This window comes from Prionailurus bengalensis, chromosome A2 (assembly GCF_016509475.1).
Source record: "Prionailurus bengalensis isolate Pbe53 chromosome A2, Fcat_Pben_1.1_paternal_pri, whole genome shotgun sequence".
Lineage (NCBI taxonomy): Eukaryota > Metazoa > Chordata > Mammalia > Carnivora > Felidae > Prionailurus > Prionailurus bengalensis.
In genome coordinates, this window is record NC_057348.1 from 8,470,054 (window position 1) to 8,495,590 (window position 25,537).

Here is a 25,537-nt window from a genome sequence, read left to right on the forward strand (position 1 = left end):
ACGGAGAACAAACTGAGGGTGACGGGAGGGGTTGTGGGAGGGGGGGATGGGATAAATGGGTCAGGAGCACTAAGGAATCTACTCCTGAAATCATTGTCACACTAGATGCTAACTAATTTGGATGTAAATTTAAAAAATAAGAAATAAAATTAAAAAAAAAACAAAACTTAAAGAGGAATACAGTGAACCAAAGACCAGACACTGATGCGTGGATATTATCATAAAGTAGCTTTATTAAATTCCTTTACCTTCTAAAAAACGATTATAAAAAGGAATACTTCATTTAAGTGTAATACTGTCTTTATGGACGTACCGTGGTCGGGAAGTGAAGTTAAAGGTCATGAATACACGTGACAGGAGAACAGGGGACAGAGGCGGGATGTCCCTGTAGCCTAGCATACCAAGCCCAATGGGTAAGGGGAGAGGGGAGAAGGGAAATCAGGGATAAATATGGACTTATCTGGGGAGCGGCGTCGATGAGCTGCTTCTAGGAGCTTCGCTTGACCATACCGCTGGCTCCGGGGCCAGACGCGCAGGTACACAACTTGTGTCCCGCTTCTCAAAGCTGCCCAAAGTTGTGGCCTTCTGTCAGACACCAGCAGTTGTCCCCAGTAGGCTTTGGTTTTGTTTTCTCTCCAGTACACACGCGCACACACACACACACGCACACACGCACAAAGCACACACGCACACAGCACACACGCACAATCTAGGGTGTCTCCTTCAACCATCCAAACTCTTTTGTCTTAGGTACCTCCCTTCAGTCAAAATCAAAGCAAGCCAGACTCCATCAAGCCAAGAAGCCTACTTCTGGAGGCGAGAAGCCAGCGCTCTGCTCTGCTTTACTGAATGACCACGAGCGAGCGCTCATGGGCCGAGCGGACAGAAGCGGACAAGAGAGGACAGGACACCTATCAGCCAGGGATCTTACTCCCTGTCATGAGGCACTTAACTTCTCAAGGCTCGGAACCCCTCCCCCCCCCCCTTTTATTGTTGTTGTTGTTGTTCACAAAAGGAAGGAACTGGAAAGAAAACTATGTGGAGATTCTGAGGACAAAACAGGCCATGAAGGAAACTGCGTGTGTCTGGAGAGCCCTATTTCCAGCAGGCTCTGTTCCAGGCAGCTCCGGAAAGCCTATAGGTTGTTGGGGGAAAAAAAAAAAAACCAAAAAAAAACCCCACACAAAAAAACCCCCCAGCTGGCCCTTGTTTGGTTTTCGGCAAAGCCCTGTCTCTTTAAGTTTGCACTGGGAGCCCTCAGGGGGGCAGCCAACTTTTAATTGTGTGCACATGGGGTTTCTGGAGCTTGCCCTGTGTTCTGCCAGCAAGTACATGTCCTGTTTTGTCTTTTTTTTTTTCCCCCCCTTTGCGGGGAGAAATTGTGGAGTCTGGGGAGGATGAGGACGGCCCGCTACCAGGGTTCTAAGCCCGGGGACTCAAACAGCTGCTCTGGGAACCGGATTCATTTCCTGAGTCCCCGGGTCTGAAGGATTTTCTAGGAAAATTAATATTTGCCAGGGCCTCCACGCGTGGAGGGGACGGATTTCTGGGTGACCTCTCGATGTCTCGGCCGCGGGGTCCTGAGACGCCCCGCCGCCCGCCCCCCCCCACTTGACTGGGGGTGACGCAGGCAGTGGCAGGGAGACAGCAGAACAAAAAGGACTGAGCTCCCTGCCCTGGGGGACAAGGACAGAATCTGTTTTGCGAAGAGACCAGAAGACAGTTCCCCCCCAAGAAAGCTGTCTGGGGAGGGCAGGGCGGGGGGCAGGGGGTAGTGGACAAAACACTATTATATACCAGACAATTAAATGTGGGGCGTGCGAGGGGGGCGTTAAGCCACTCCGGACGTGACCCGTGCGTAACAACATTCAGGATTAAAATGAAACTACGCGATTCCAGTGACTTTCAAATCTGGCAACAAGTAATATGATTCCCGCCCCCCTCCCCCCCCCCAATGATTCAAAAATACAGTATTTTTCCCTTTCGCCCTCCTCCGTCCGTAATTGTCAGTTGATTGTTCTCAACGTTCTTCATAAACCCACGCCCCGGCCTCGGCCGCTGGCGCCAATTTATGTAAGAATTTAGCTCCGGTCTGCACCGCGGCTGCTTTGAACTGGTGTACCAGGAAAAACCCGCTATAAAGCTGGAGTCATGTTGCTGTTGGGGGCTCCTCCTGGGAAGCAGAAGAAAATCCCACTTGCTTTTGTGACTCGGGCCTTGGTGGGTATGGGGGGGGGTGCCGGCGAGGGAGGAGGGAGGAGACGAGGGAGGAGGGACGGTTCGCTCCGGGGCTGGCTGGCCCCCCTCCCCGGGCCTCCCTCCCGGCTACTCTTCGGCAGAGGATGACGCAGGACTTTCGTCATCTGACATCGGGGCAAACTGAAACAAGAAGCAGAATTCCTTTTGTTTGGCATCGTTTCGGATGCCTACAAGGCGCCAACTTTGTTGGCTGGCCCTGTGGCTGAGGTGAGCGGACAAGGGGGGACTTGGTCCCTTGGCCTCAAGGAGGTGACGTTCAGAGAAGCACACGAATGCAGAGGAGGATTTTCATTACAGATAAGGGGCGGAGGGGAATGAAAGTAGAGAGCAGGCAGGCAGGGACGGGGACTCGCAGGGCGCAGTGATGTGGAGCACTCCGGCACAGGACACCGCAAATGCAAAGGCCCTGAGGCAGCAGCAGCGGCTACCGGCCAAGCAGACTGAGCAAAGAGGGAGAGGAAGGAGAGTGGGGCGTGGTGAGGGTAGTCACGCAGGGCTTGGTGGGCTTTGGGGATGACTTTGGCCTTTTCTCCAAGTAGGGTGACAGCCACAGAGGGCTGTACCCTCACTTGGGTAGTCACGGTGACCTCCGGCTGCTGTGGGGAGAACAGACTGGAGGTGGCAGTGAGGGCGGGAGCCGGGGCACCAGGGTGGAGCCAGTGGCAGTGGTCCAGATGGATGGTGGTGGATGACTGGGGCTGGTCCCTGGGAGCAGGACCGCACATCACCCAACAGGACATCACCTGCTCCTATCATCCCCATCTTCCAGGTGAGGAAACTGAGGCCCAGAGCTCTTCCCCAGGTGACGCCCTGAGCGCCACAACGGAGTCCCAGGTGTCCTGACACCCTGGGGAATGAAGCTGGAAAAACCTAGAGCCTCAGGGAGAATCTGGAAGTCACGTGGGAGACAGATGGCTGTTTGGGGGATCACTGCGCTCAACAGCCACCGCGCCACCCTCGAACCGGGCCCCAGACACGCCTCAGGAAGGCCAAGTGTGAGGCAGGAGTGAGGAGGAGGGAGCGGTGAGTTTCCCGCCCAAGGTCTGGAGTCAGAGGGACTCCAGGGCCTCCACCCCTTCTGATCTGTGAGACCTTGGGCCAGGGATGTAACCATGCTAAGCCTCAGCTTCCCCACCTGAAAAATGGAAGTAATAACTACTTTATGAAGCATAATCAGGCTATCGTGGAGGGTTCAAGAAATCATGCCTGAGAGGCATTCAGAGGACAGACCATCGGACTGGAGAGCTCGTCTCTTCCATCAGACACTCACGCTACACTAAGTATCAACATTATCTTCCTGTTAGGCTTTCAGAGAGTGTTTTGCTAACAGGCATGATTTCTTAAAAACCCTGGCTTGTGTGGTCAAATAAGGAAAATGCCAAGTTAGACACACCAATTGGGTTTCTTTACAGTGAGACATCTCAAGGCCTTTGATACACTGACACGCTTCAAATAAAAACCAAAGTCCTCACCGTGGCCCACAAGGTCCTGCGTGATCTCTGGTGTCCCCTCCCTGCTCTCCCCACCTCCCACTGGGGCCCTCGATGCTCCTCAAACACACCAGGCATGCTCCCGCCTCAGGGCCTTTGCACGGGCTGTTCCATCCGCCTGGACAGCCACACGGCTCGCTCCTTCACTTCCTCAACAGCTCCCCATCTCTCCATGCCCCTCTAACCTTGTTTTAGATTTCTTTCCGGCAGTTACCATCACCTGGCTCTGATACGTCGTCTTGTGTATTGTGTATCTGACTACGACGCCTGCTCTGTGAGGGCAGAAACGGTTTCCTGTTTGGTTCAGGGCTTTGACTGCCAGGGCCTAAAGCAGGATGTGTCATGGGATAGGTGCCCTGTAAGTATTTCTCGAATGAGTGAATGGGGATTAAGAGCATGCATTTGGCTCGAGACAGATCCAGGTTCGAATGCTGTTACTTGGTCTCCACTGTTCACACCTCATTTCCTCATGGGGGCACCAGGGAGGTTCACCAAGCAGATGACTCTTAAGTCCTTGGCATGGGCCCCATACAGCGTCAGCCCTTTGTAACCGCTTGTGCCTTCCCAAAGCCCCCCACCGCCCACAGCGTCCAGGGGTTGGCACTCACCGAGCACTTGATGTTCATGCGGGAGTAGAGCATGGATGCAATTTCACTCTGCCCCGCGTCCAAGGCCACCATCAAAGCTGTGCTCCCGTCCTGTAAAGATCCACTGCTGTGATGAGGCCCTGAGCTGTGCTCCTGCCCTCCCTGGGGTGCCCCTGGGTGGGGACTCACGCGGTCAGTGAGCGAGATGTCGCAGCTGGGCACAGCCAGCAGGAGCCCCGTGATCTCCTTGTGGCCGTGCTCACAGGCGCACATCAGGGCCGTGGAACCGTCATCATCCTGGACATTGACGTCCGCTTCACAGGCCAGCAGGGCTTTGACCACATCCACCCGCCCGTGGCTGACCGCCAGCATGAGGGCCGTCTGTCCCGCCTGGGTAGGGCAAGGAACAGGCTTAAGGGCCATGTCATCCCGGGCACCCTTGCTCTGGAACCTTCCATGGTTCCCGAGTACTGTGATGTTAACAGGATCTCTACTTGCTGGCCTCCTTCTAGATCTCAAACAATCCCTCCCACCACCGGGCCTTTGCACTGGCTGGTCCCCTCCTCCTCCTGCTGTCTCCTTCTCATCCCTCACATCTCGGCTTAAATGTTTCCTCTCCTGGGAGATGTTATTTGCCTACCCATCCCAAACCCCAACTAAAGCAGGTTCCTAGCTCCCGGGTGTAAATATATGTAAAAATTTATTGAGCTAAGATTTCTATGCTTTTCTGTATGTCAGCTAAGCCTCAGTAAAAATCAAATCAATGTTGGGGCACCTGGGTGGCTCAGTCAATTAAGAGCCCGACTCTGGCTCAGGTCGTCACCTCACGGTTTGTGAGTTCGAGCCCCGCGTTGGACTCTGTGCTGACAGCTTGGAGCCTGGAGCCTGCTTCAGATTCTGTGTCTCCCTCTCTCTCTCTCTGCCCTTCCCCTGCTCGTGCTCTCTCTCTCTCTCTCTCTCTCAAAAACAAATAAACATTAAAAATTAAAATAAAAAATCCATGTTCATTGGCGGATGAGTAGAAAAAGAAACTGTGGTATACCCATACTAAAGAATATTAGCCTTAGGAAGAAACGGAGTACTGATGCGCACTGCCCCGTGATGAACCTTGGAAATATTACGCTCAGTGAAAGGAGCCAGACGCAAAAGAACACATACTACGCGATTCTATGTATACAAAATATCCAGAATTGGTAAATCCGTAGAGATAGAAAGCAGACCGGTGGTTTCCAGGAGCAGGGGGAGGGAGATGGGAAGTGACAGCTCATGGCGCAGTGTTTCCTTTGGGGGATGATAAGAATGTTCTGGAAGTAGATAGAGGTGATGGTTGTACAACACTGCGAATGCACGAAATGCCACTGGATTGTGTCCTTTAAAAGGGATAGTCTTTTTTTAAATGTTTATTTATTTTGGAGAGAGAGAGAGAAAGTATGAGCAGGGGAGGGTCAGAGAGAGAGGGAGACACAGAATCTGAAGCAGGTTCCAGGCTCTGAGCCATCAGCACAGAGCCCGATGTGGGGCTCGAACTCATAAATCGTGAGATCGTGACCTGAGCTGAAGTCAGATGCTTAACTGACTGAGCCGCCCAGGTGCGCCCCCCTCTTTTTTTTGAAGTAAACTCTACCCCCGACGTACGGCTCAAACTCACGACCCCAAGGTCAAGTCACATGCTCTGCCCACTGAGTCAGCCAGGCGCCCCTAAAAGGGATAACCTCGTGTGAATTCCACCTCAGGTAAAATAAGTAAACCACTGAAATTTTGTTTTTAAAGAAAAGCTAAATCAATAAAAAAGCAAGCAGGGTCTGCTGTCATTCTGCCCCACGACAGCACCCTGTTCCTCTCCTTACTGTATTCAGGCTGTTGCAAATCCCTCCCTTTCTTGCTGTCCCCATGGAGTCCTGGCTACTCCCTCTGCCCAGACACCGGTCCTCTCTCCAGTCACCTCCCTGCTCTCCCGACTTCTGCTCCCCAACATGCAGCCGAAGGGACGTTTTAAATCAGAAAGCCGGCCATGCCACTGCTGTGGTTAAATGCCCCCGGTGGCTTTCTGCAGCCCCCGAGTCCAAATCCGCCCCAAGCCTCTGTGCTGCCTGGAAAGCTCTCAGTTCCCAGAACTCCAGGCTGGCTAGGGGGCTTCAGGAGGGCGGGCTCTGTGCCTGCCTGTCCACCATTTGAGTCCCCGGCGCCCAGCAGCCGCCCAATGAATTACCAAGCAGGAGGCGGGATGGCGTCGCTTTAAGAAAGGTGGAGGATCCCTCCCACACACCCTGCCCCGTCTCCGTCGCAAGGCCCTGTATCAGAGGCAGCCTGGCAGGCAGGTCATTAAGGATGGGGTTCTAGACCTAGATCTGGGTTCAAATCCCACCTCCTCTAGTCCGACCTTGAGGAAATGAGCACTTCTCTGAGCCCCAGTGTCCTTGTCCTGTGGAGGGGGGATTCTCCCCCTGGGCACGGAATGAGACCAAGTCTGGGCTTGGTGCACAGCCAGGACTTAGTGAGCAGGAAGGGCCGCCTGGGTCTGCAGCACTGAGGGGTCTTATACCTGGCTGGCTTTGGCATTGACATCTCCGAGCCGGAAGAGCTGCAACACGGTCTCGAGGTCGTCCTGGGTCTTCAGAGTGGCCAGGGCAGTGAGCATGATGGGGCTGTAGCCAGCGCGGTTCTGCTTGTCCACCTGGCAGACACCTGGCGGGGGGCCGGGGGGGGTTGGCAAGGAGGACATGAGCCATCAGACCCCACTGATCCCGGCCAGGCCTGCCTCAAAACTGGGGGCGGGTCCGTGAGAAACAGGCAACACCCCACCCCCACCCCCCACAGTCCAGCTGTGCCTAGATTCCTCCCTTTTTCCAGGCCGAGAGCCCCATGCCGCCCCACGGTCTCCCCCTCCACCGTGACACCCCATTAGACGAGGGACTTCTAGGAGGGGGACTGTGTCTCCTCCATCAGACGGCTGGGTGGTGTCTCCTCTACCAGACAGGGAAGACAGCGTCTCCCCCATCAGACCATGAGACCAGGGTAGCCACCGGGCCCCCCCTTGCTTGCCTGGGGCCCCCTCGTCCTGCCCCACGGACTCACCGCTGTCCAGCAGCTGCCGCACCACGGGGAAGTTGGCGTGGGACACGGAGTAGTGTAGAGCTGTGTTGCCATTGCCGTCGGCGATGTTGACCACGTAGTCCAGCAGCCGCGCCGACATGGCCCGGAAGGTGACCAGGTGGCGCCGCACAAGCTCAGGGTGGGCGTCGCTGCGGCAGGCCAGACGCAGCCACTCCTGTAGCACCGTGGTGTAGGCCACTTTCTGGACACGGGGGGCGGGGAGGAGAGGGGTCTGAGGGCGGCGGCGGCCCGCTCCCCACCGCCCCCAGACGGAGTCCCAGGATGGGAGGGCGCACGTGGACACCCGCACCCGGACCCAGAGCCTGAAGGACAAGTGGGGACAACCCTCCCCAGGTGGTTCCCTCGGCTAGAAAGCACGCGCCCCCAGCCGGGACAAGGACCCTAATGGGAAGTACAGACGCTCCAGTGCCAGATGTGCCCCCGAGGAGGGCGTGAGCGTCTCTATCCCGGGTACGTGGTCTTTAGAGGCAGGTACGGACACCCATAAAGAGAAATGCGGCAGCGCCTCCCTTCAAGCCCCCCAAAGAACAGGAACCAGAGGCCAGGAGTGCTAGAGGGGACCGCCCTCGGCCCCTCCCCCGACCCTGGCCCCTCTTCAAGACCCAAGACTCGAGTACCAACCCCCACAACCCCCCTAGCTCTCGACTTGGATTCTGGAGTCCCCTTGAAGCAGGTACCGGGAGACCTTGCAGATAGGGAGAAGCTGGGGTGGGGGTCGAGGGGCCCTGGGACCCCATCGTACCAGCTCCCGCTCACTGAGGGCATTGGGGTTGTCCAGATACTTTTCCAGGGCCAGGCAGGCTGAGATGAGGTCGGGGCTTAGTTCCATCCTGCCAGGGACAGACAAGAGGGGAGTTTATCTTGGGAGCACTCACCTCAGCCTCCTAGGTGACCCCAGACATGGGGAGCACGCAGATCCCAAGAGGAAGTCGATAAACAGGCTAAAGTTTATTCCAAGTGGGCAGTGGTGGATAGAAAATCTTCTCCCCAAGGCAGATTTTTCCCCAGTGGGGGGACGGGGGGGGGGGGTAGAAAAAGACACAAACAGGACAGGCAGGTGGTACATCTGTCCCAAAGAGAGTGGGGTGCTTTAGGACAAACTTTGCCTGTCCCTTAAATTCTAACCCCCAACAGCCCAAATGGCCCCTGTCAGGCCCTTTTTCAAAGCCTGCAGACCTTCAGATGACCGGGAGAAAATGCTTGTTCACTAATTCAGACTAAGGTGTGCATGACCGATGGGAGGTTCCCTCAGAGGGCACGAATGGTGAAATCTGAGGCAGAGGTCACCCACCTTGCCCTGAGTCCCCCCCTCCTCCCCCAAGAAAACTGACCGGATCTCCTCCTCTGCATTCGCTCCTGACACCCCCTCCTCCACCAGCACATGCTGAGGCTCCCGAGATGGCTGGCACTCCTCCTGGCTGGTCTTGGCCACCGCTGTCCCCGAGGGCCTGAGCTGGGGGGCTTTGGCCACACTTGGAACCCTCTCCTCTGGTCCCGCGGCCTCGTTCTCTGTGCTCTCATTGTCTGAGAAGTTCTCTGCTGTGCTGGAGTCCTCAGAGGAGGACTCGTATCTGCGAAGGAAGGATGGGCAGAGTGGGGGAGACATCACAGGATGGAACAGGACGTGGCAGGGGAGGGGCACTGGGCTCTGACTACTGGACCGCTCTGGGCCTTGGTTTCCCCATCTGTTAAATGGGAATAGTGGCAGGAACAACCTCCCGGGGTCGCAGGGATGTGCCCTACAGCACCTGACCTGGCACACAGTGGGCACTCAACAGACACTAGCTCTGACTGTGGTCATGCTTGGGGTGGGTCAGGGAGAAACACTGCTTGTCACCTTCTACTCCTCGGTACCTCTTCCCCCTTTACCCCTTATACAAGGGCTTCAGACCGTCACCCCTGCAAACAGGACCCACTTGTGCTACTTGCTGCCTCTGGACAGAGTCTAAACTTTTGGGCCTGGCATTCGAGTCCCCAAATCATCCCTGTCTCTACCACATCCTATGCGTCTTGCTTTTTTTTTTTTTTAAGTTTAATTTGAAAGAGAGATAGAGAGCAAGCAGGGGAGGGGGCCGAGAGAGAGGGAGACAGAATCCCAAGCAGGCTCTGTGCTGTCGGGGTAGGGCCCAATGGGGGAGAGGGGGGGAGGGGGGGGACTCGAACTCATGAACCGTGAGATGGTGACCCGAGCCCAAGTCAAGAGTCGGATGCTTAGCAACGGAGCCACCCAGGCACCCCACCTCCTGCTTCTCAGGCACAGTCCCTGCTTCCTCCCACCTCTGAGCCTTTATCCAGGCTGTGCCCACCCGCAGGAGTGCCTCCCAGCCCCCACTCTTCACTTTGCTAGCACCCTCGGGCCCCGCCTTCAGTGACTTCCCCGGGGACATCGGCGCCTCCCCCAACACTCCCATACCACTCTAAGGGTCCCCACCCCCTATCAGGGCTCCAACCGCACGGTGTGGGAACTGCCCGAGGCCCCAGTGGATTGGGAGCACCATTGGGGCAGGACGCGGAGTCCAGCACTGGAGCAGCGTGGAGTAGCGTGGAGTAGCGTGGAGCAGCGGTTACAGCACAGGCTCAGAAGCCTGGCCACCAGGCAGACACGCGGTCGCTGTGTGAGCTCCAGCAAGGCATTCGGCCTCCAGGGGCCTCAGGGTCCCCAGCCGTCTATCCACCATGGTTAAAGGAGCCTAAGGGGCCTAGACCAGGGTGCGTTCTCCGACGAACAGGAGGGGAGGAGCTGAGGGAGGGTGGGGGTGTGGGGTGGGCGCTCCTCTCACCCGCCATTGACCCCCACAAACTGCAGGCTCCTCCGGTGGGCTGGGGGGTCCGCGGGCTCCTCTTTGTGCTTCATGATGGACCGCACGCCAGCCGGGGACTCGCCTGGGGGGACGGGCGGTGCCTTAAGAATCTCCCGCAGCCAGACCCTGTGCCCTGAGGCCTCCAGTGCCCCGGCCCCCAGCGACGGCCACCCTCACTCACCTGCGCCCCCCGCCTCCGCGGACTCGCACGAGGCTGCCTGCCTGGCGGGCTCCGAGTCGGCAGCTTCGCGGGCGAGCGCTCCGCCTGCCTTCTTCTCAGGCTGTGCCAGGGACGAGGCCGCCACCCCTGGGGGCGACGAGGATGACTCCGCAGGGGCCTGTGGGAGACCTGGAGGGGCAGGGAAAGAGGTGTCACTGAGGATAAAGGGAATAACGGGGTCACATGCCCCGTGGGCTAATGCCAGTGTTGCCTGGTCAAATCCTCCCAGTCCGGGAGATCCGGATCGTCAGAGATGAGGAAACTGAGGCACAGAGGGTTGCCTGAGGTCACCCAGGGAACGAGCGGCAGAATCGGACTCTGACACCGGCCTCTTGCCGGTGCTGGTAGCTGGTCAGGGACACAGAAGATGCTGTCACTCTGCAATCCTGGCTTGTGACACCCCCCCCCCCCCCATCACACTGAGGGTTGTCTGGAAACAAGGTTTGGTCACAGCCAAGAGTCGCAGTCTTGGTAGGAACTCAAATCTCCCAGGAACAAGCTGTGTGACCTCAGGGAAGTCACTTAACCTCCCTGTGCCTCGGAAGAATGACATTTCCTCCACCATGGCGTCGTTGTGCAGACTGAAGACAGTAATTTCGGGGGAAGGGGCTTAGAACAACGCCTGTATAGTGCTCGAGGGTCATTTGTTAATCCAAGAGAATTGTAAACACTATTTCGATAAGATTTAAAAAAAACTTTAATGTTTATTTATCGTTGAGAGAGAGAGAGAGCATTAGAGGGGGAGGAGCAGAGACAGAGGGAGACACAGAATCCGAAGCAGGCGCCAGGCTCCGAGCTGCCAGCACAGAGCCCGATGCAGGGCTCGAACCCACAAACCACGAGATCGTGACCTGAGACGAAGTCGGGTGCTTAACAGACTCAGCCACCCAGTCGCCCTTTAAGTGTTTCATTTATTATTTATTTTCGAGCAAGACCAAGAGGGTGCGAGCAGGGGAGGGACAGAGAGGGAGGGAGAATCTCAAGTAGGCTCTGCACGGTCAGCACAGAACCCGATGTGGGGCTCGGACTCAGGAAACGGGGATCATGGTCTGAGCTGAAACTAAGAGTCAGATGCTTAACTAAGCCACTGGGGCGCCCCAAGATGTATTATCATTTTAACGAAAGCAAGGCTGTGTTATGGATGTCACAGCTCCTTTCTTCTGACCTTTAAGCAGGAAACAGACACTTCGACCATCAGGAAAAAGAAACAATACAGGTCGTTAGAAAATAAAAATTAAAACCCCATCTGGACCGATTTTCAGTTCAGGAAGATTAAAATATTCTGGAAATGAGCGATGGAGACAGTTACATACCAGCGTGAGCGTGCTTAGGGCCACTGAACTGGACACTTTGCTAATTTATTTATTTAAATGCTTATTTATTTATTTTGAGAGGGAGGGAGGCAGAGAGAGAGAAAAGGAGCAGGGGAGGGGCAGAGAAAGAATCCCAAGCAGGCGATCTCATGACCATGAGATCACCACCTGAGCCAAAATCAAGAGTCTGACCCTTAACCGACTGAGCCACCCAGGTGCCCCTGACCCGGACACTTTAAAATGGGTAAGATGGTAAGTTTTATATTACACATATGTTATCACAATTAAAAAAAAAAAACCAAAAAACCCACCCAGGTTGGCCAGAGGACAAAGGTGACTCTGTGGGCCCTCAGTCCCAAGGGTGCCCAACTGCCCATCTGGGGGTGGGGGTGGCAGGGAGATCCAGGCCTGGGTCACCAGCCTAGAGCCAAACAGGAAGAAAAGTGCCACTTTGGGGGTGCGTGGGTGGCTCGGTTGAGTGCCCGACTCCTGATTTCCGCTCAGGTCACAATCCCAGGGTTGTGGGATCAAGCCCCGAGTTGGGCTCCTCACTGAGCATGGAGGCTGCTTGCTTGGGATTCTCTCTCTCTCTCTCTCTCTCTCTTCCTCTGACCACTCCCCTGTGTGCACACGCGCACGTGCTCTCTCTCTCAAATAAAAAAATAATTAAAATATTAAATTACATTACATTTAAAAAGGTTTTAATTTTTTTAATGTTTTATTTTTGAGAAAGAGAGAGAGAGAGAGCATGAGCAGGGGAAGGGCAGAGACAGGGAGACACAGAATCCGAAGCAGGCTCCAGGCTCCGAGGTGACAGCACAGCGCCCGACCTGGGGCTCGAACTCACAAGCCGTGAGATCGTGACCTGAGCCAAAGTCGACGCTTAACCGACTGAGCTACCCAGGCACCCCTAAAAATTTTTTAACAAAGTGCCATGTTGAGCATCCCCATCTCACAACCGGCTCAGGTCCCCCCAGGCCAGATGGCTTTCCTGTCACCACTTCCCCAGGTTGTCCCCTTGCTACCACAGGTCATGGGCTCTACAGACCAATTCCTTTTAATTCCCTTTAACAGCTAAAATTTTTTTGGACAGTAACTACCCCCTCAAGTCCCTAACACTCCACTGGATTTAAGAACAGAGAGTAAAGGGGTGCCTGGGTGGCTCAGTCGGTTAAGCGTCCGACTTCAGCTCAGGTCACGATCTCGCGGTCCATGAGTTCGAGCCCCGCGTCAGGCTCTGGGCTGATGGCTCAGAGCCTGGAGCCTGCTTCCGATTCTGTGTCTCCCTCTCTCTCTGCCCCTCCCCCATTCATGCTCTGTCTCTCTCTGTCTCAAAAATAAATAAACGTTAAAAAAAAAAAATTAAAAAAAAAAAAAAAGAACGGAGAGTAAAGAGTCAGCACAAGCAACACGGAGCCCCGATGAGACACTCGGCCACAAACGTGTCTGATGGCACCCCAGCCCAGGGTGTGGCCAGGCCAGGCCAATTCCGGAGTCATGGCCTGAACCCCTGTGGGGAACCGAAGCGCACCTCTAGGTTTTTATGTGAATCTCCTGATTTCTTTTTTTAAGCTCTATCAACACATTCATATCAAACAAACAAACACACTACGTGGCGAAGCAGGATGGGTCAGGAGGGTCAGTTCCCAATGTCAATGTCTGCCCCAAGCTCAGGACTCCTCGTGTAAATACCAGGGAGGGTCGAAAGATCAGGGGAAACAACTTTCTGCTCAGTGAAATGAGCCAGTCACCAGAGCACAGATATTGTATGATTCCATTGATGTGAGGTCCTTAGAGGAGTCACGTTCACAGAGACAGGAAGTAGATGGGGGTGGGGGGGGGCAGGAGCTGGGGGAGGGGGTGGGGAGTTAGCGTTCCACGGGGACAGAGTTTCAGTTTGGGAGGATGGAAAGGTTCTGGAGACGGGTGGCGGGGAGGGCTGCACAACAGTGTGAATGAGCTTAATGCCACTGAACTGGACGCTTAAAAATGGGTAAGATGGTAAGTTTCACGTTAAGTGCGTTTCACCACGTTTTTCAAAGTGTTAAAAAAAAAAAAACAAAAAAAAGGATAAAGGAAATAGAGCAGCACCATAGCCCATCTTGCCCCAAGGAGAAAGCAGGTCCTGCTTCCAAAAGCTTGCCTGGCTCCTTCTCGCTTGAGGAGTTCAAAGTCAGACGCTGCAATGCTAACGTAACAATAACAATAATAAAACTGATCATATTTATTATTGTTCTTCCACTAAGGAACGGGGCAAAATGATACCACAATTTATATGGAAGAACTGAAACCCATGACCAGCTAAGACAACTTTACAAAAAGGGGCAAAGACGGGGAACCTGGCTGAGGAGAGAGTAATACATTCCAAACGGCCAAACAGCCACAATGACCCAAACAGCAGGCACTGCTGAGGGAAGAAATGGGCCAACGGAGCAGAGGAGAGAAGGCCCTACCTGCGGGAGCTGGGGTTAAGTAAAAGGGGTTTCCGCAAATTAGCGGGGAAGGTGGCCTCTGTGGTGTGATGCTGGGAAAAAAGCAGCTTACTCGACCCAAGAAAAATCAAGCTGGATCCCTACCTCACACCTTAACACATGAACTCTGAAGGATCAATGTAGGTACAGGGAGAAGATATAACAGAATACCAGAGGCCTCAGAAGGAGAAAGATTCCTTTAAAAATTCCTCAAAGCACGCAGGGCACCTGGGTGGCTCCGTCGGTTAAACATCCGACTTCAGCTCAGGCCGCGATCCCACGGTTCATGAGTTCGAGCCCTGCGTCGGGCTCTGTACTGACAGCTCAGCCTGCTTCAGTTTCTGTGTCTCCCTCTCTCTCTGCCTCTCCCCGGCGGGCACTGTTTCTCTCTCAAAAATAAACAGTAAACTTAAAAAAAACTTTTTTAAAAATACAAAATATTAAAAAAAAGAAAAAAAGAAAAATATGATGGGTTTAATCCCTCAAGAAGATTTCTATCAGATTAAAAAAAAAAAAAACACCATCGTAGACAAAGTTAAATGACAGAAGAATACACACTGTGGGAAGATATTCATAATGCCAAAAATGACCAAGGGTCATCTTCTAGAACAAGAGTCAATAAACTTTTTCTATGAGGGGCCAGACAATAAATATTCTCAGTTCCGTGGGCCATAAGGTCTCGATGGGAAAAGTGGCTCTGGACAGTATGTAAATGAATGGGTGTGGCTGTGCTCTGATACGTTTGAATTTCATATAATTTTGCTCATGTCACTCTTCGTTTTATATTGTTCAACCATTTACAAACATAAAAACCGGGGGCGCCTGGGTGGCTCAGTCGGTTAAACATCCGACTCTTGATTTCGGCTCCGGTCGTGATCTCGAGGTTCGTGAGTTCAAGCCCCTCCCCGGGCTCTGTGCTGACAGTGCGGAGCCTGCTTGGAATTCTCTCTCCCCCCTCTCTCTGCCCTTCCCCCACTTGTGTGCATGCGTGCACGAGCACATGCTCTCTCTCTCTCAAAATAAATAAACATTAAAAATAAGTAAGTAAATAACAACAACATAAAAACCTTTCTTCGCTTGTGAGCCTATAAAAACAGGCAGCGGGCTGGATTTGGCCCAAAGGCCATAGTTTGCCAACCCCTATTCTGGAATATGCCAGGACCTTCTGAAAACTACCCAAGGAAAAGCGGACAAAGGCTACAAATAAGTGACTCACCAGAGGAATCTTATATTAAACATGTATGGTGATGCCCAATCTCACCAAAAATCAAGGAAATGCACGTTAAAACAAGGAGATGCCATTCTGCACCAGCGTCGATGTGCAAAAATTAGAGACAATTCCATCTGGGGAAGTGGGCACCTCAGATCCAAGCGTGGCTGGTGAGAATGGACAGGGAGAGCTTTTCCAGAGAGGATCAGACAAACCTTGGAGTGAAGTTGTGAATTCCCTGTGATTCAGCAACCCCAGGGGCCCACCGAGGGGGTATCGGGTAAGAAAAGTGTCACACACACCTCGGGCAGACGGCTGTGTGGTCATTCCAAGTGACAAGCCAGGCTTATAAACATCAGGGGGGAGAGTTCAAAAATAGTGCACAGAGAGAAAAAAAAAAAAATAAGAAACAGCAAGATTTTTTCTTCTGAAATCACAATACCATTTTAGGAAATTAAACATGCCCAGAGCATATTTTTCAAGGACACTGAAATGTCTAAATAAGCTTCTGGAAGGTGGATTGCACGGAATGATATTTAATGGGCTGGGGTGTGTGTGTGTGAATGGCATAGGGCAGCAGTTGGCGGACTACGGAGTGTGGGCACGATTTTTGCATTTTTAAATGGAAAAACAAAGAAGAATGCGATTTGGGACATGTGAAAATTACACGAAACTGAATATCCTACGACCGTGCTTGTTCCTTTATATACTGTCCACGCTTGCATGCTTACAAAGGCAGAACGGGGGCACTAAACTCATCAAAATGTATACATTTAAATATGCAACATTTTTTTTTTTGTATATTAAGCGCATTTCAATAAAGCTTAAAAAAAAAAAAAAAAAAAAGGAAAAGAGCAGAATTGAGTCATTGCAACAAAGATCATGTAGCCCATAGAGCCAAAGCTATTTATCTGCCCTCAGCACTGAGGGTGGAAGAAGGTGGAAAAAACATCAAGTAACACAAGAGAGCTGGCACGCACAGACCCGCGGAGATGGTCGCTGTGAGCTGAAAAATTACATTGACTCAGTTTGGGCCTCTTGAAGGCCGCAAGACATTTTTAAAAATTTAAATCACTCACCCACCCAGTGTGGGAAGGGAGTGAGGCCACAGGGGAATAAAGCAATTTGGCCACAGACATCACGGTCCTCAAAAATGCTCTTCTGGAAACCTGTCCTGAGAAAACAGAAGACGAAAGGGATTTCCGCAAAAGGACATCTTTGTGGCATCAATGACAGTAGAGACTGATGTGGCTGTTAAATAAATACTGCATCCCAGGACTTTTTTTTTTTTGGAGAGCGAGAGAGCGAGAGAGACAGCGAGCAGGGGAGGGGCAGACACACACACACACACACACACACACACACACACACACACACACAGAAACCGAAGCAGGCTCCAGGCTCTGAGCTGTCAGCACAAAGCTGACACGGGGCTCGAACTCACAAACTGTGAGATCATGACCTGAGCTGAAGTCGGATGAGCCACCCAGGTGCCCCAGTCCAGGAATTTTTCATAACGGGAAGCAATGCCCTGGGATAACGTTAAATCAAAGAAACCAAGGGTGGAGTTTAAAACCTGGCTTCCTGAACAGTGGGCAGCCACCCCGTGCCTCAGTTTTCCCCATCTGTAAAATGGGGGTTAAAAACACCACCCACTTCATATGGGTGTGCTGGGGACATAGATGAATTAAAATATGAAGAATGTCAAAAAACGCCCTCGCCCATAGGAAGGCTACCTAAAGGCTCTTAAAAATAAAACAATGCAAGGCGCCTGGGTGGCTCAGTTGGTTGTGTCCAACTTCGGCTCAGGTCACGATCTCATGGTTCGTGGGTTCGAGCCCCGTGTCAGGCTCTGTGAAGATCCTGCTTGGGATTCTCTCTCTTGCCTTTCCCCTGCTCTTTCTCTCCCTCAAAAATCAAACAAAAATTTAAAAATAATAAAAATAAAATAATGCGAGACAACAAATTCTATCAGCTCCCTGTTGCCAGACCTAAAAAAAAAAAAAACAAAAAAAACATATTATCTTCTGCATGAAAAAATTCGGAAGGAAAGAAGCAGAAGTGCTGACAACAGCTGGGTCTGGGCGGCGGTGGGTTTATGGGGGTTTTGTTTAGTGTGCCAGATTTTTCTGGACTTTCCCAACTTTCCACAAAGAATATGAATTGCTGTCACAGGGGTAGGTTTCCAACAAACGCAAAGAAAATTTCAAGGCCTCGGAGACCCCACGCACACACATGCCCTCCTGCCCCTTCTCCCACCGATCTCTCTGGAAGGTGGGGGGATGGGACTTTGTGAGGTCTCCAGGCCTCTGCCTGCACCACCCACTCTTGCCAGCCTGAGGGGAAGGCAGCTTCTCACCCTCCCCGCCCTTCCGCCCCAGTGAGGGAATTCTAGATGGCAGAGAATTTGGGCTCCTCCCTACCTCTTCCCCCAGGGAGTCCTCCCAGACCTACCCATCGAGCTGGCGGACCTAAACACGTGGTCCAAACACTTGTCAAGTCCTGTACTATCTAATTGCATTTTTCATATTGCTCCTCCCCAGTCTACAAGTTCTACTGGGCCCCCCTCTGATGCTTAAGGACCTCTGGACCTCCCATCTCTATTCCAAGCCTCATCCTATTCCAGCTGGTTCAAGATCTTTTTAATGTTGTTGTTGTTTTTTTAACATTCATTTATTTTTGAGAGAGAGAGAGACACACACACAGAATCCCAAGCAGGCTCCAGGCTCCGAGCTGTCAGCACAGAGCCTGATGTGGGGCTCGAACTCATGAACCGTGGGTGAGATCATGACCTGAACCGAAGTCGGACGCTTCCCCGACTGAGCCACCCAGCCAGCCCCCGGCTTGTTCGATATCTTGATGTCCTCAGGCCCCTCCTCGCCTCAGGACCTTAGCCCCTGCTGGGAACACTCTTCTTCCCACCCCGGTGCCCCGCGGCTGATCCTTCTCGTTCCCATCTTGGTTCGAAGGGCCAACGGCTAACCCTTGAGCACCTACTATGTACTTGGTGCCACACGGTGATAGGATCTCACACATATAAACCTCACACGGGTCTGGTGACACTGGGTTGTCAGGACCCCAGATTTGCACGTGAGGCACAGACAGGTCAAATAACTTGCTCCAGGGCACAGAGCTAGGGGGCAGGGAAATCAGAATTGGAACCGAGATCACCCCCCCATCTAACTGCTGCCTACCCCAGGCCCGTTTTATTTGCTTCTAACACGTATTCCCTGAAACGGTATTTCCCTTTTTTATCACGGGGCTTCACTTGTTTATTGCAGGGGTTCTGTCTGTCTGGTTTCACTGCTGCGTCCCCGGTGCCCGGAAGAGGCTGGCACAAAGCAAGCATTCAATAAAAGTCTGCTAGAGGAGAAGACGTTGAAATGAACCGGCACACTCCAGTTCTGCCCAAGCAAAGCAGAGACGGGGCTGGCTGCGGCAAGGAGTTAAGTGAGACACAAGGAAGGACTTTTGGGGGCAGCCGCCCGCATAGAGTGGGAACATCACTACGTCTGTGTGTCCTGCCGGCAAGAAGCCCCACGGCTGCCCAAGGTGGCACGTCTGGAATGGAGGTTGCCTCCCAGAAATCCCAAGGCTGAGCTGGGCAGGGCCTTTGGCTGGGGGCCAGAATCAAAGCGCTGGGTGTTTGTGATGGACGCAGAACAGAGAAGTGGTGTCCAGAGCTGGCCAGGAACAACATGGAAAAGCAAGAAAACACAGCTGGGTCCCCACCCTCCAGTTTGCGCCCTCGGGTCCCTCCACGGGGCTCTGACATTCGAGACTGGGTTGGGGACCTGAGCGGCACCTTCGAGCCCTGCTGTAGGTTCGGGCTGACCTTGGTTTGGGTCTTGGCTCAGCCACTGCCTAGCTGTGTGACACCGGGCAGGTACAGCTTTTTCCTGAGCCTCAGTTTCCCCGGCTAGAAACAGAATTGGCCTGAAAATTATCAACAAGCATTGATTGAGTGTTCACTGCGTGCATCAATTCACAAGAGTCCCTAGAGGTAGGGGACTAGCGTTATGTCACTTTACAGATAAGGAAGCTGAGGCCTCCAGAGGTGAAGTCCCTCACCCAGGGCTACATCGAGAAGTAGAATTTGAACCCAGGTTGCTTGGGATATTAAAGCCCACATTCCATGAATGAAACGCTTACCATGGCACCTGGCATCAGGCTAGTGTTTGATACAGAACAGCTGTCATGATTATGAATCATTCCGACAGCTTCCGCCAGAAGCCTAAGGGTGGCAGCGATGGGGCAGCTGCCATTTTGCACAACCCACATCCCCATTCCTGGCATGAGGACTCAGCACTTTCTCCAGGGGACATCCCTTTTGCTCCCTCAGAGGCCGCAGGACTTGGGTGGGGCTCCTCTACCCCCAGCATCTGGGGCTGGGCAGTGAAGGACACAGGGACTGGCACAGCGATGGGCACGTGACTGCTGCCAGTCCCTGAGGGGTACCCTTGGGATTTTTTATTAGCACTGTTCCGACTGAGAGGTTCCCCTTCCACTGAGATGAAAGGACAGATGCCTGGAGTCGTGGGGCCACCTGCACTCTGCTAAGAAAGAAGACCCCAAAGTGCACGGAAGAAGAGAGTCAGCGGTTCTGGATGATATTTGCGCACCTAGATCCAGCTATGCCTGAAGCTGTCACTAAGTTACACAAACAGTACATTTCCTTTTCATTGCTTAAACTGGTCTGAAGTTGGTTTCTGCCCTTTACCGAATAAATTGGGAGGGCTTTGGGGCCCAGCAAACCAACAGCCTTGGGGACCCTCCCTCAAGTACCTCCTGCTGTCTGGATACTTACAACGTACTAGCCAGGAAAACACGCACTTAACAGATACCCAATTTCTCTGCATGGTTCCCCACAGCACAGAGTCGGCAGCACAACTGTCCCGTTTTCTCCAGAGGACGAGACAGAGGCTCTGAGAGCCGGAGTGGTTGGTCTGATGGAAGGCCAGGGCCGGGGCTGGACCCCGGCCTTCACAGGAACAAAGAAGGCCTCTCCGCCATCCTCCCCTGTCTACTGTGACTCACCTGCTGGGTCACTGCAGCTGCGCTCCGTGATGCTGATCTTCTTCACCAGGTGAACGTTGCCGGCGGGCGCAGCAGATGTTGGGAACGCGGTCTCTACGAGCTCGTGGCTACGGAACACGGCAGGGCTCTCCACCCCTCCAGACGGTGCCAGGGACCGCAGCCCTGTTCCATAGGGCTCCAGACTCTGGGCCCGCTGTGCAGGGGTTCCGGCAGCCGTGCTGGCCACCACCTCCACCTCCCGCGGCCCCTCTACCACCCGGACAGTGTCCACTCGGATCGGGCTGTCTGGTGGTGGCCTGGCCTGGGGCTGGGGGTCCGCGTGCTGGGCCTGAGCCGCCTGCAACTCCTGCAGCGCTTTCTTGAGCTGGGTCTCCAGCACCGTGACCTTAGCGGCGAGGGCTGCCTCCCCGTCAGGCACACCCAAGTCCCGCTCTCGGACCCAGGTGCCCACGCTCCTGGTCTCGAGCGTCACTGGATCTTCGGGGGGCTCTGGGAGGTCCAGGCAGAGCTCGCTGCGGCCCCGGGCCCCCGTGGGATGGCCCAGGAATTTCTGGCTCTTGAGCTGCACCGTGAGCTGCCGTTTCTCCTCCTGCAGCACGGATAGCTTCACCTGGAGCACGGGGATCAGCTTCACCTGCTCCTCCAGCTGCCGCAGCTTCCGCAGGGCACCCGCCATCTGTTCCCGCACGTGGGCCAGGTGCCCGGCGCTAGGAGCCACGGGTGTGGACAGTCCCGAGCTCCGTGGCGTCGGGGGCGGCAGCCCCACGCCCACCAATGAGCTGGTGGAGCCTGCTGCGCTGGGGGTCAGGGAGCCCAGGCCGGTGGGCGCAGCTGCCTGGTCCTCCAGGCGGCGGCGGGCATCCAGCAGCGTGCGCTCCACGCGCGGGTTGAAGCCGGCGCGGGTCTCTAGGGCACCGTACTGCGGGTAGAAGCCGCGGCCGCAGTAGGAATAGGCCGAGTGGCGGCTGTCCCCGCTGGCATTAGAGCACAGAGACTCGGTGGAGGTCCACCAGGAGCCAGGACCTCGGGGCAGTGAGCTGAGGCGGGGCCGGCGCTGCACGGCCACGCGCCGAAGCGTGTGGCCTTTCTCGATGTCATCCACATACTTGAGAAAGTCCAGGTCGAGGCGGTAGCCATAGGGCGTCTCCACAGAGTACGGTGGGTCAGGCTCCCTGGCAGGGAAGGCGGGTGGGGAGGCTGGACCAGGGGTCCCTGGGGTGTGAAGAAAGACCAGGGACTCTGAACACCGCTGTCCACTCCTCAGGGGGGAGACTCATGTCCCCAGGAGAGTCCAGGTTTATTTGCCCTAGGGATAGGAGCCCACTGGGTGCTTAATAATGACTCCAGTCTCAGGGCAAGGCCCTGTCACTCTCCGAAACCTGCAGGGTAGGGCTGTGCCTACTCCCTCCACCCCCCTCCCACACAGGGACCCATCTCCCTACTCACACCAGCCCCCTTCCCTGAAAGTCTGTCCCCTCCCCATCAGACCCTCCAGGGTAGAGCCAAATGGTCCTTATTCAGGTCCTTGGGGCAGGGCTGTGTTTTACCCTCAACCACCCCACACCCACCACCTCCTGCAAGGTTGGGCCTCATCATCTCCCAGACCCCAGGGCACGGCCCTCTCTTCCTGAGCCCCCTGACCTGGGAAGGGAGCTGGCACGTGAAGGACTTGGGCCATCCTCTGGTCTGCAGAAGCTCCTCAAGAGTCACTTGGGGTCTGTGACTCAGATCACCTGCAGCTTGAGCTGAGGCTTACCTGGGAGGAGGGGTATTGGAGCTTGGAGTCAGGAGGAGTCTGCAGGGGGAGGGGGGGATGGGGCCACCCCCCCTCCACAGCTGCCCCCCTCCCAACACTCCCTCTTCCCCAAGTCCGGGACCCTCTCCTAGGAACACACCCGGCCTGGCTGTGGAAAGGGGTGGGGGGCCCCCACGGCCTGGAACAAAGAAACCAAACCTCACAGCCTGCCTGCACATCTGTCCAGCCCCTGGACAGGCTCCAGCTGTTCCCACAGCCCCGCCTCCACAAGGCCCTGGGCCGGGGGGCCCCAAGCCCGACAGGCCCCACCCTTCCTGCACCCCTCCTCTCAGTCCAGGCCAGAAGCTGGCTACAGGGACAGATAGGGGCTGAGATGGGCAGGGGGTTGGGGGACAGGCTTCCTAAGTGCAGGAAAGCCCTCCTGCAAGAATCCAAGGACACAGAGACACAGGGGCAGAGGAGAGATGAAGCTGAGGGTAGGGGACCCCAAAGGAGAGCTGGGTCAGGCCAGCCAGGGTAGGGGGGCAGGGAAAGTTAGGGGGAGGCAGTGAGGAGCAAAGCCTTTCCTCTTTATGGAAACAATTTTCTCTAAAAATAAACAGTTTCGCTGCCGGGCTACACGAGAACTTCCTGCCCCCCCAGGATGCGTCCGGCTCAGGGGCGCAGCAGGGATAGAGGGCCGGGTGGTGTCCAGGGAAGTCATGGGGGTTGTGGGGGGGGGGGGCGGGGAGGAAGTAAGACAGGGCGCCTGGAGGCTGCAAAAGGGAGGGACAATCAGAGCCTCTCACTAACTCCCCCTCAGCCCTGGAGGCCGGCCAGGGCCCTCCTGTCCCCAACACTCAGCCTGAGCTTGGCCAGTCCTTTCTGCCGTCTGACCTCCAGCCACCCCGCTCCAGAGGCCCCAGCCCATCCTACCACCAGGCAGGACCCTTTCTGGCCTGTGGGTGCCAGGGCGGTGGGTACCTGGGAGGATGGGCCAGGTGGGGCACCTGCCGGGCATGAAGGCGGGGCTGGGGCTCCGGGGCAGCCGGGCTTGTCCTTGTCTTACACCCTGCTCGTCCCTTGCTTAGTGTCTTGCTTAGTCTCTCCGCGCTTCTCTGCCTCTCTCCACGTTCTGTCTCTCTGTGCCTCGCTCCACTTCTCTCTCCGTCTTTCTTCACGTCTTTGTCTTTCAACGCCTGGAACACAGTCACCAATTGTATGAAATCTGGGTTTTCACCTGCTTGGAGGCTCACCCCCTACGCACCTGGGAGGTGATCAAAACTCTTTTCTGGACACCTGAGACAGACTGGTGGCAGGAAGCAGGACTGGAATAGCCTGTGGGGGCCCCTGGAGGTGAAAAGTGGTGGGGCAAATAATAGTAATAACTGTAATAATCACCCCAGCAGCTCATTTGATCACAACGTCCCCATCAGGCACACAGTTATTGATTGCTCTGTTTTGCAAATAAGGAATGGGGGGCGGGGTAGGCACAGAAATGCACAGTGACTTGCCCAGGGTCACCGGAGGGGGAAGTGGCTGGGTCTGGACTCGAACCTGAGCCTGGCAGATTCCCCACTATTGGCCACACCCCCCCCACCTCCCAATGCCACATCCCTCTGCCCACTTCCAAGAGAGACTGAGGTCTGAGGGTCTCCAGCCATCGGACCGCCCTCTACGTGCGCGGATGACCACAGGTCGAGAAAGCAGAGCGGGGTGGGCGGGGTGGTGAGGAAGGGTGTCTGTGGCTGAAGCCCCTCTCCCTCTATGGGACCCCTGGGATATAGAGAAGGAAAAGCAGGATAGGAGAGAGATGGAGAGAATGGGGGGCGAGACACTCCAAGAGGGGACAGGTAAGGGGGTGCAGGGTCCCAGGCGGGCCCGAATGTCCGGCGGAGTCTCCTTCCAGCCCCACTCCCAGCCAAACCTGGACGTCTCTGGGGTCTCTCCGACCCAAAGACCCCGGCAGGGGTGACCCCGCCCCGTGCAGGGAGGGGGCGGGGCCTGCGGGGTCCCCGGCTAATGGCAAACAGCTGCCGCTCCCCACACCGGCCCAGCCGCCAGGCCGAGGCCCAGCCCGGCCGGACGCCCGGCCGCCTTCCCGCCGTCTGGGGCCTGGCTCTGCTCGGCCACGGGGGAGGGCGAGGGGGGACAGAGTGGGGGTAAAGAGGTAGAGAGGAGGATCGAGATAGGGGAGAGGGGCAGAGGGAAGACAGTGATGCGGGAAAGGGGCAGGACACCTGGAGGAGGATGCGGCCGGGGAAGAGAAGCAGGGGAAAGACGGGGAGGGGACAGAGACGCGGGGGAACGAGACACTCCAAGTACGGAAAGTTTAGACCTAGATGGAGGAGTTGGAGGCAGCGGCTCGTAGAGAACGGCGAGGTCGCGTCCCGGGATTGGGGGTGGGTGGGGTGGGGACCACGCTCGAACCCCGAACCGGACTCGAACCCCGACCCAGCCTCGGGTCCTACTCGCCTCGCGCGCTCCGGCCGCCGCCGTCCCAGCGTCCCGCCGCCCGTGCGTCCTCCGCGCGCCACCGCCCGGCCGCCCGGCCCTCGGCGGTGGCTCCGCCCCCGCCCTGCCCCCTCCGGGCCGGCCCCGCCCCCAGTCGCCGGCAGCCTGGACGGCCGTGGGGGGAAGGGGGAGACAGGGGATGCCGGGAGAACGCGATTGCACCTGGACTGCAGGTGTGTGGGTGCGCGCCCGAGCGAACCGGTGTCGTCCTCTCGCCCCTCCTCCCGGAGTCCCCAGGGCAGGGTCCTCCCCACCGCTGCAGCTGGGCGCCGCGGGGGGCGGGGGCGGGGCGGGGCTGGCCGGGGCCCAGCTCCGGGAGGGCGCGGGCTGCGGCGGCGGTGGCGGCGGGAGGTCACCCCTCCCCCAGCCGGCCCAAGGCTGGAAGCGGCCCAGCACAGGCCTGGTACAGGGTGGCGTGACGGCCGCGCGGTGGGGAGTGGGGCTGGGTCAGTGCGAGGCTGCACAGCCTCCGGCTAAGCCAGACCTGGCTTAGCAGCCTTTAACGGCAGGCTAAGCAGCCTTTAACTGCTTGGTGCCTCAGTTTCCCCAGCTGTAAAACGGGGTTAAAAGTGCTTCCTACTGGAAAATGGCATTGAGAAGATTCACTAACCAGGAGGTAGGGGCCTGAAGGAGGCCCCTCAGGCAAAAGGGCCCATAAATGGGGCAGTATCTATCTCGGCGCCCTTTAGGGCTGGGCTGAGTACTCTGCAAGGGTTTCACTAACGTTACTATTATTCCCCATGGGCACGTGACATTGTTATTTGTGTGTCGACTCCTCTACTAGAA

At 55.5% G+C, this 25,537-nt stretch overlaps 1 protein-coding gene across 8 annotated transcripts; it reads right to left on the reverse strand.

The window, feature by feature from the left end:
• Positions 1-213: 213 nt before the first annotated feature.
• KANK2 (KN motif and ankyrin repeat domains 2) lies at positions 214-25,111 on the reverse strand. 8 transcript variants are annotated; one of them, XM_043586578.1, is made up of 14 exons: positions 24,914-25,111; positions 23,222-23,436; positions 22,144-22,258; positions 20,503-21,714; positions 10,433-10,600; positions 10,231-10,333; positions 8,782-9,021; positions 8,193-8,280; positions 7,412-7,631; positions 6,879-7,021; positions 4,526-4,726; positions 4,358-4,447; positions 3,935-4,021; positions 214-2,379 (listed from the first exon to the last, which is right to left on the reverse strand). In XM_043586578.1, exons 3-13 carry the CDS (start codon positions 22,178-22,180, stop codon positions 3,941-3,943), a joined length of 2,583 nt encoding a protein of 860 aa, XP_043442513.1. In that variant the 5' UTR covers positions 22,181-22,258; positions 23,222-23,436; positions 24,914-25,111; the 3' UTR covers positions 214-2,379; positions 3,935-3,940. The 8 variants fall into 8 exon arrangements, with proteins under 8 accessions (XP_043442513.1, XP_043442516.1, XP_043442511.1 ...); XM_043586581.1 differs by lacking the exon at positions 24,914-25,111 and adding an exon at positions 24,713-24,795 and having other exon boundaries at positions 214-2,173; XM_043586576.1 differs by lacking the exon at positions 24,914-25,111 and adding an exon at positions 24,713-24,795.
• Between the last annotated feature and the right edge of the window lie 426 nt (positions 25,112-25,537).